Source organism: Medicago sativa, chromosome 1 (genome assembly GCF_051527215.1).
Source record: "Medicago sativa cultivar Bolivia chromosome 1, Bolivia_mono, whole genome shotgun sequence".
Taxonomy (NCBI): Eukaryota; Viridiplantae; Streptophyta; class Magnoliopsida; order Fabales; family Fabaceae; genus Medicago; species Medicago sativa.
Window position 1 is genome coordinate 37,141,031 of NC_140749.1, and position 9,347 is coordinate 37,150,377.

The 9,347-nt window shown below is 38.0% G+C and overlaps 1 protein-coding gene across 1 annotated transcript; it reads right to left on the reverse strand.

Annotated features, from left to right (window-relative positions):
- Nucleotides 1-1,818: 1,818 nt before the first annotated feature.
- LOC146954720 (erythroid differentiation factor-like protein) lies at nucleotides 1,819-9,123 on the reverse strand. The gene is made up of 8 exons (XM_085717968.1): nucleotides 8,781-9,123; nucleotides 7,635-7,842; nucleotides 6,600-7,125; nucleotides 6,269-6,520; nucleotides 5,956-6,147; nucleotides 5,792-5,866; nucleotides 3,176-5,680; nucleotides 1,819-2,456 (listed from the first exon to the last, which is right to left on the reverse strand). The coding sequence occupies exons 1-8, from the start codon at nucleotides 9,064-9,066 to the stop codon at nucleotides 2,157-2,159; spliced, it is 4,344 nt and encodes a 1,447-aa protein (XP_085574094.1). The 5' UTR covers nucleotides 9,067-9,123; the 3' UTR covers nucleotides 1,819-2,156.
- Between the last annotated feature and the right edge of the window lie 224 nt (nucleotides 9,124-9,347).

A 9,347-nucleotide genomic window follows, 5' to 3' on the forward strand; every position in this document is an offset into this window, starting at 1 on the left:
TTTTTTTCCCTTAAAACATGGTGTAATGTATACATTATATTTTTTAAGGATATTTGCATTATTTTCTAGCATACAATGAACGGATCAAAATATATATGTGTTGGGTACATTCATGAATATGCGGTTATAATTCGGTCAATAGTCGGCCCTAGTTTTTTAGTGAGAGAAACTCCATCTTTTCTCTAAGTTTTCTTCCTCTTTCACTCGTCGAGGAGGGGTGATTTTAGGTCAATTTTTGACCTAGAATCACCCCTTTGCATCTTTTTTCCCTTTCTTTCAATCTAAATAAGTGATTTTCACATACATCAAGTTTTTTCTTTTGTGTTTTTTTGTGATTTCGTCATCTTAGTGCGACGTCGTGTTGTTCGTCGTCGACGTTGTTTGATTTCGTATCTTTTGTTGTGTGGTGTTCGTTTGGTTCATATTGAAAGACCAGCTTCAGACAATCACAAATTCAATCAATGATTTGGGCGTCAACGTCTCAGATCCAGAAGCATGAGTATTCTGGTGATTTAGATTTTATCATATTATTTGTAGGCATTTTGCCGTTGTATGCTATTAACTTGGGTGTCGTGAGTTTGTTCGCAGATTCACCCTTTACGTTTTTAGCGATATTGATCATGCTATTGTCTCTGATGTATTCTATCAATTTAAATGAATGAATATCCTTTTGTTTTTGTCAAAAAAAAAAAAGATATAAGATAGCATCTTAAGGTTTGATATTGATTGGAATTCTCTTTCAATAATTATTTTTCTCCAGCAATCGTAACTACTTCATTGGAGCTTTTTCGGTGGTGGGTTCCGACGCAATTCTGGATTTTCAAGCGCGCTTCGTTAACTATGATTGTTCTATATTGATTTGACAACTTTCCATTGTTCTCTATTCGTGGAATCAATGATTTGTCCTTCGAATTTTCTGGCTCCACCGACCACTGTGGCGCCATAGCTCTCTCAATCAACCAAAAAATTCTTTACTCAGCTTGTTTCGCACACTTGTGATTGTGGCATCCAATTGAGTCAATTTCCTCCACACACAATCAAAGGTGACTCTATGAGCATCAAAATCTCACAAGGTGGATACGAATTGGGGATCGGAGAATGCAAACAAAATTTACACGGTCAATTGACGCTACAAAAAGGTGATCTACCTTTCACGACTCGTGATCTCCACATGAAGCTGTCGAATTTATTGGAAGCAATCAAGAATTGGAAGATTATTTCCCTAGGTAAGGGTTTTTTTTAGTTCCAATTTAATTCCGTCGAAGAGTTCGGTCGCTTGGTTTGATCAATCTCAAACCTAATTTATTGCAATTCTCAAGTTGGTCTAGAAATTTCGATCCCAAAATCAAAAGCAAACACACACATGTGTGGGTCAGACTAATTTGCCCCAAGATTAGTGGATGTCGAGATTGTTGTTTGAGGCTTCGGGCATGGAAACACCCTTAGCCACTGATGTCGAGATTGTTGTTTGACATTGCTTCAGGCGTGGGAGATATTTTGATAGTACATGGCTACATGCGCGATTGGGAAAGTATAAGAGGTAAAAACACCGTTAGAATAAGGATCTCCTACGTGATTTGGGGCATTCCCCGACCAAGTTTTAGAGCCAAAGCTGCAAGACCTACAAGATTGTAAACTTCAGAGTACAAATGCCTCCTAGTCCTAACATTGATCAATAGAGACATTCTCAAACTGATTCACTAGAAATCTTTAATCCTGGTCAATAGGGTCAATCACAGCTTTAGGGAGGATTGGCAATTTAGTATAAATGTGAGATGCAAAAACTGATAGAGAGAAGTACAACACACTAACACAGTATTTATACTAGCCAACTGTCATGACATGACATTTATAACTGTCAGTGATTGAATCTAGAAGCCTCTAAACAGCAGGTAAGCTGTGATGTGATACTAAAACGGGCTTAAAGGATTGGTCCAAACCCAAAAATACAACGCAACAGCAATAGCTACACCAGTAACAACAGCACACACAGTAAGGCTGTAATCCTAAATCCTATTATATCAATACAAGATAATCAGAAACAGGTGACAAACAAATTACTTAGAACAGATGTAAACAAGAAAAGAACGACAGGATAAACTTCCTATCATGATATCCACAAGCTGTACGTGGGTTGCAGTTGGATGCATTTATTATCATGATGTCCACAAGGTGTGCATGGTATGCAGTTGGGCCATGTCAGTGCCCTTCAGGGACATCTTGTACAATTCCTTGATCTTTTGACTATCACCAAATTTGCTCGATGTTGAAGATGGTTGGCAGAGAGATTTATTTGCACTCGATGAAAGCACTGTGGCCAACATTTTCTTCAAAAGCCCCTGCAACTGACTCCAATATTTTGCATGAAGTTCAGGATAGTTAGTACTGAAAGTGTCCGCATTTCTATCTGAAACATGGCGTCCTTCAAGCAAATGAGCCAAAGCTGACTCCAGCATCTGAAACAAAATTTAGGAAGTAATCAACAAATACAGAAATATATATACACTGAAAGTCTGGAACCGATTGATGGACGCCATGATCTATCAAATACCAAAATTTCCAATAAAACTATTTAAGTTGACACACTACTTCGATTCCAAAATTGATTCCAAATAATATATAAAGGGCAAAGGGCAACCCGGTGCACTGATGCTCCCGCATACGCAGGGTCCAGGAAGGGGTCCCACCATTTGGTATATTGTACGCAACCTTACCCTGTTTTTACACAAGAGGTTGTTTCCAGGACTTGAACCCGTGACCTTACAGTCACATGACAACAACTTTACCAGTTGCGCCAAGGTTACCCCTCATTCCAAATAATATATCAACGGAGATAATTGAAGTCCAGCTCTTCAAAAAAAAAAAAATGCAGTTCATATCTAACTGAACATTTCAACCCCACTCCTTTGACACATACTAACCAGATTTCAATTAGGATAAAACATAAGCTGGAAATAAAGAAGCAAATTTGAAGAATTCTATCATCTTTTCGTTGCTAGGGATTGGACAGGTTAAATTTGCAATGGCATTGAAAACAGATCAAGTTACCATGTCTACTATGCTACTATTCATGGATGAAAAACTACGAGTTACATCATCTAAAAAAAATAAACAAAAAAATAATGAACCGCTAATCCAAATCAAATTACTATGTGAAAGAAGTGCAAGAAAATACCACGTTGGAGTGTAAATGGCTTGAAACGCTAAATGAAAGAGCTGATCTCTCCATCAGAATAGTTAAATACATGTTAGAATGTGTTTTGGGGCCATAGAAGTCCATGGCTTTTTGCCAGTTCCTCTCTGCAAGAGATGCATACTGCTTGATTCGTTGCACCATGCTGTTTTCACCTTTTGCCAATGCACTTCTCTTACTGCTGGAATTCATAAATTTCAAACAACAGTCTCTCTGATAACAAGCCAACTGGAAGTAAGCATATGCAGCCTCCTGTTTGCGTAGCTCCCCCAGGGACTCGTACACGGATAATGCTTCCCTAATGGCCTCATTAGCTGAAATTTCATGCTTTCTTAGATCTTTTTTAGCTTTTCTGCCATGGGAATTGGTATGAGTTAAATGAGTCTTTTCCAATGATACATTTTCATAAACTTCAGCTGTAGTATTTTCTCTTGCCAAAAGCATGCCGAGCCGCAGATAAGTATGAGCAAACTGTGTATGCACCTCGTTCCTTAAGCCGTTTGTGCCAGTATCAGCATTGTCTTTAATGGCATTTAGTTCTAACCTAGCTGCCCCGTAATATCTAAGGGATTCTTTATATTCTAGTTTTGCAGTTTCCAATGCATGATTGTACGCAATTTGGAAGATATTGTGTTGTTTAAGATTATCAATTTTAGATATCATCTCCTCAGCAAGTGCCCGTTTGCCATGTCCCAAATTACAGTTTATCAATATTATGTTGGTGTGATCTGAAACTTCTCTGAATGCATCTATAGCATCACTAAATGCCAGTTCAGCTTTATGCAGTTCTTTATTTTCAATTCTGATTCGCCCCAATTCATTGCAAACCCACCCTTTCTTTTTAATCACAGATTGTAACTCCGACAAACCAGTTGGAAGTTTAAACAATGCTTTTCTAGCTTCTTCATAGCATTTCAAAGAAGCTAATAGATTGTGCTCTGCATCTCCAACTAGAGGTTCAGCTAGGTACTCAAATATCCCACCGATTTTCGCTTTACCCGTTTCCCTAGAATTAAACTCAGTTTGAGAGACAACACTAGAACATGATTTGTCCATCTCTGAAGATCCCTCAACATTTCTAGACTTCATAGCAGCTGAGGATTCAACTTCGGTCCTATTATTTTCAAGAGTTTCTGTCAGGTCTCCACCATAATTACTGTGCTCAAAATCTTCAGCGTCAGAATCTTTTCTACTCTCCTTGCTTTGAACGAACTCGTCTCCTGAGTCTCTTGCAGGCAAGTGATTGACAATTTTAGAAGACAGTCGTTTACTATGCTTTCTACCATAAGTCATGGTCACCTCTACACTACTACTACTTGCACTGTTCCCACTACTAGCTCTGTCACTCTGGCAACTGCAATTTACCAAGGAACATGAACTGCAGTTCTGATTCAACTGCACCAGCTTCTTCTTCAGTCTTTTTACTTCCTTCACAACCTCAGATGACATTCTCAGTTCTCTAGAAGCAGGTTTTGTCATATCTTCCGTTGAGATTTCTTTACCCTTTATCCTGTGGAACTCAATTTTAACATCTCCAACTAATGCCCATGCTTTGGCCCAGAAAAGGTAAGTAGAAGACTTCCTTCCAATGTATGTCTCATCTTCTTTATCATCCAGCCATGTCATATTTTCATTCATATTGATGTGTTTTCTCTGTAAAGATGAGTAACTAGCCATTGAAGAAATAAACTTCGTGTCTTCAAGATGTGAAGGCATTGATCCATAAACAGAACATGACAACTGTATAACCTTTAAGGCTTGATAAAGTTGGCCATCCTCTTTATATGCTTCCGCTAGTGCCAAATAAGATTCTCCAAGCAAAAGAACAAGCTTCCACAACTTATGATCCAACTTGGACGTTGGAAGCCATTCTCGAATGTCGCAAACTTCAATACAATCGGAATCCCCACAAGCACATACTGAAACATTAAAAGGTGACGATGGACTATCATGATTATTATTGAGTTGTTCCATCATCTCTGGTTCAGAGCTCTGAATCTGCCTCATCCATCTCAAAGACTTGATGGCTTGGGAAACATGATGTACAGCAGCTAACTTGGATGAGATTGGATCAGCAACAGTCTGAACCACAGGTGGGGAAACTGGACATACTTCACGTACTGAAGACCTAACATCAGAAGACAAACATGGTTCAACCCCTCGTTGGTTGCTCAATTCTGTGTTGCCGACTGGTATTAGTTCCCCAGAAACAGGATTGTGAGCTTCAGAAACCATCTTTGCAGGAACTTCTGATTCCAAGTGTTGGGTTATTTTCACATGTTCACCGGATTTGCCATCAGCATGCACATCAAACATTTCATGGGCAACTAGTTCAGAATTACTGTTTTCGCCATCCAAAGATGATTCCTTGGCTTGAGTAACAGATAGTTCACATTCTACAGCTAGAGACTCGGGAGTTAATTTCAACTCATCGTCATAATTTAAAATCAGCCTTGCAAATTGTTCATGAGCAATTGCACGTACCGCCTGTTAACCAAAATATTTATCAGAAATGCAGCCATTTCAATAGAGAATAATTGGAAGTGCCGCATAAACAGAGCCAGGTAAGACATCAATCATGTTATTCCTAAAACATACCAGATGGTCAGAGTCATCTAGGAACTCCAAACACTGTCTAAAGAACCTCACACACCTAGCCCTATTTTTAGCAGCCTGTAGCAAAAGAAATAATAATTAGTCGTTGGCTGTTATAAACCACTCAAAGCTGAATCAACCCAAAAATAGGTCCAATTCTTCCTCACCATTGAGAGTGAAAGCCTGTGAGCAATTCGATAGAGAAGAATTCCCAGGGAATATACTGCATCACTTCTCCCACTACTGATTAGTGACGGCATGGAACTTGAAGCATCATCACTACTGTTGGATGAGTGGTTTTTCGGAATAACGGAAAGATCAAAAAGTTGTATATCATCTTCACCAGCACCTTTATAAAGCTGAAAAATTCAAAGCCATGCTTCGTAGCGTTACTAAGGGCAACAAATTTGTTAAAAAAATTAACATAACAAACCTAAAAGCATCAAATGTTTTAAATGTATTAAGAATAAAAAATAGTACCCAATAAGCTCCCGGATCCTGCTTGCAATTATCCTGAAGAAACCTCAAAACAGACAGACCATTTTGTTGGACAACATACGGATGAAACGCAGGGGTTCCATCCTCTGATATCCCTTTAAGGAGAAAAATGTCATCAGTTTTTAAAAGCTCATATCCCTGAACAACACCATTGTGATGATAACATATGGCCAACTCCGGTACACTTGCCATAACATTGTCAAGCCAAGCATCAAGCCAAGTTAAAGGTGTGACCTATCAAAATAGGGAAAACAAATATTGGCAATTTGCCAGACATAAAACAAGGTGATGATTTTAGAGGAATGATCCTTACCTGTCGTGTGACATCCCATAAATGCAAGCTCACAGCAACATACTTCTCATTACTGAATAAAAGTAGGTCACTTCCCAGGAGCATGCGGAAATTATGAAACTGCCAGAATAAAACCCTCAGAAAGCTATCGTTACCAACGTTTCTCTGTTTTTCAGACTCTTTCATTGATGATCTGGGTTTTTCACCGACTTGTGACACCTTATTAACTGGAGCATGGCTCTTATTTCTCCTACTCTTCTTGCTTCCCCAAAATAAGCTGTCTTGTCCGACCTGTGAGTAGTCAGAATGGCAATTGTATCCTTCGGATTGTACAACATCATCATTCTGTACCACAATATGGGGTGTGTTTCCAGGAAAAACGGAAGAATTTGATTGATCTTCTGATGGAACATGATGAGTTGGTGGACAATCACATGCCTCCATTCTTACTGAATGCATAGCAAAATTCAAAAATAAAGATTGATCTGCACATTTTGATTGATTATTATGTCTCCTAATCAACTTTTCACCCTCTTCAATATCTGGCCTGCAGTTCACAAATGTATGATTATGAACATTAAAGTTCACAAAAAACAGAAAAGAAAGGAAGCTAGTCGAATAGTGCACTGCAAAAATTATGGAGTATTCAATCTAACAAATGTCCATAACCAAACACAATAACCTTAAATAAAAAATAAAAAAGTTGAAGAGGTAATTAATATCTAAATGACTGATCAGCTCTGCAGTGTCATACATTACATTCTAGATTGCAGGATCAAATATGATGCATTAAAACCAGAATATGATTCTATTGAGTTGTCTATAAATTTTCTTTCTTGTTGAAACATATACGCCTATTTTCTGCAACTATTAGTAATTTCTTCTAAATCAGAAAGTGGTACAAAATTTCGCAATGCTTTTAAAAAAATAAAATAGATTGTTCAAGTTTCTGAAGTGAAAAACTTATCAGGTAGTAGAAGGATAATTTGCAAACAGCAAATATAAGCAAACGCATTAAATAGTGGAAGTGAGAAACGGCAACAGTAAGAGAAATACCCGGTATTCAAAACAAGAGTATCACCAATGCGATGAACAGCAATTGATAGTCGAGCCTTGGAATATGGCATTTTAAATATCTGTTTCAAAATGTCTGCTGGAGCAATTATGTCAATCTCATCGCCATAGTCAACAAAACCAGACACTGCAAGGGCCTCGCATTTTCTAGCGAAATTTGACGCAACAGCAGTGCTTTCCCATGGGAAATCTGTCACCGAAACGGTGTCAAAACAACAGAAAAATCAGTGATTGCGAAAAGTATAAAACTCTGGTATGGAGAACTGGATGCCACTAGATATCTTTCAGTATTTCACCACTCCTATTCATTTGATATCAACCAATGATGATGAAATTATAGATAATAGATTATATAGTTCATGTACATAGATGCCAACCAATAAATACTAACCTAGAACTACAAGAAATAAATCAACCTAGTAACAGAAACGAAACCAAAAAAGTCTGTGCAGATAAGTATGTACTGAGAAAGGTTCTAATCATAGTTATGTACTTGTGATCACAAGTACACAACACCCCCTCAAGTTGATGAGTGGGTATCAATCAATCCAATGTTGGCAATAAGATCTTGAAAACACTTGTCAGTAGTTGCCTAGTTAAACACTATACAACTACCCACTGACATCCTAAAGGAACATGTTATGTGGTTACAAGGCATTTTTCAATTTTGACATTGAAGTAAATGTTTCCTTCCTCATAAAGAATTCCATATGTCTAGATATATATATGATTTGCAATCAGTATTCCATTGCTAATCTAACATGTAATCAAACCGATATTGCATGGAAACAAGGAATAGGAAACTTGAAGAATGAAAAGATTAATACCCATTCTGACAAGAATATAATCTAAAAACATACAATTGAGAAGTGTTTTTAAATTTGTGATCTAGTAACCAATCAACTGGGCTCAAGTGGTTAATGAGGTACACCAAATACGAATTGTTCGAGTTTAATTCCTGGATGGAACAATTCTCGGTCAGACTTAACTTATTGATTACCCGGATGGTTAGCACAAAAAAGAACTTGTGATCCAGGTCATAGGGTTGCATATTCATAAAAGTTGGTTCCTTCTATAATACAAGAAACTGTAAAGAAAGAAACAAGATTGAAGAAGAAGAAGAATTACCTCCTCCTCCGGGAGTTGTGTTGGAGTGAACAGCAGCACCAACAGGAAGAAGCGGTGGCGTATTGAGGTCAGTTTGAGTAGGCAGCATCCGGTAGCGATAACGAGGAGCATTCACTGTTTGCGGGGTTGGAAGAAGAGCGGAATGAAAAGAGTTATCGGTGGGAACGGGGATTGAACCGCATAGGAAACCAACGGGTTTCGGAGTCGCGATTTCTAACGTTCCCACGCAAAGAAGCTCGCCGCCGGAATTTTCAGAGTTCGACGACGATGAAGATGATTTCGCCATCGGAACTTACAGTGAGCAAACCACAGCACAACCAAAAAAATGGAAGATATAATGTTCAAAAAAAAAAAAACCTCACTGAGACTATTGTAACATCTTACTCATGACTCGTAATCTCTCTGGACCTTTCTAGAAAGGCTCCTATTGTCGCATTTATAACCAAATAATTACTCATCCCTGTATTTAAGCACTACTTAATTTTTGTCTTAAATGTAAACCTTTTTTAAATTACTATTTATTACTCCCTCCGATCCTTTTTACAAGAGACAAATGGGTCAACTAAA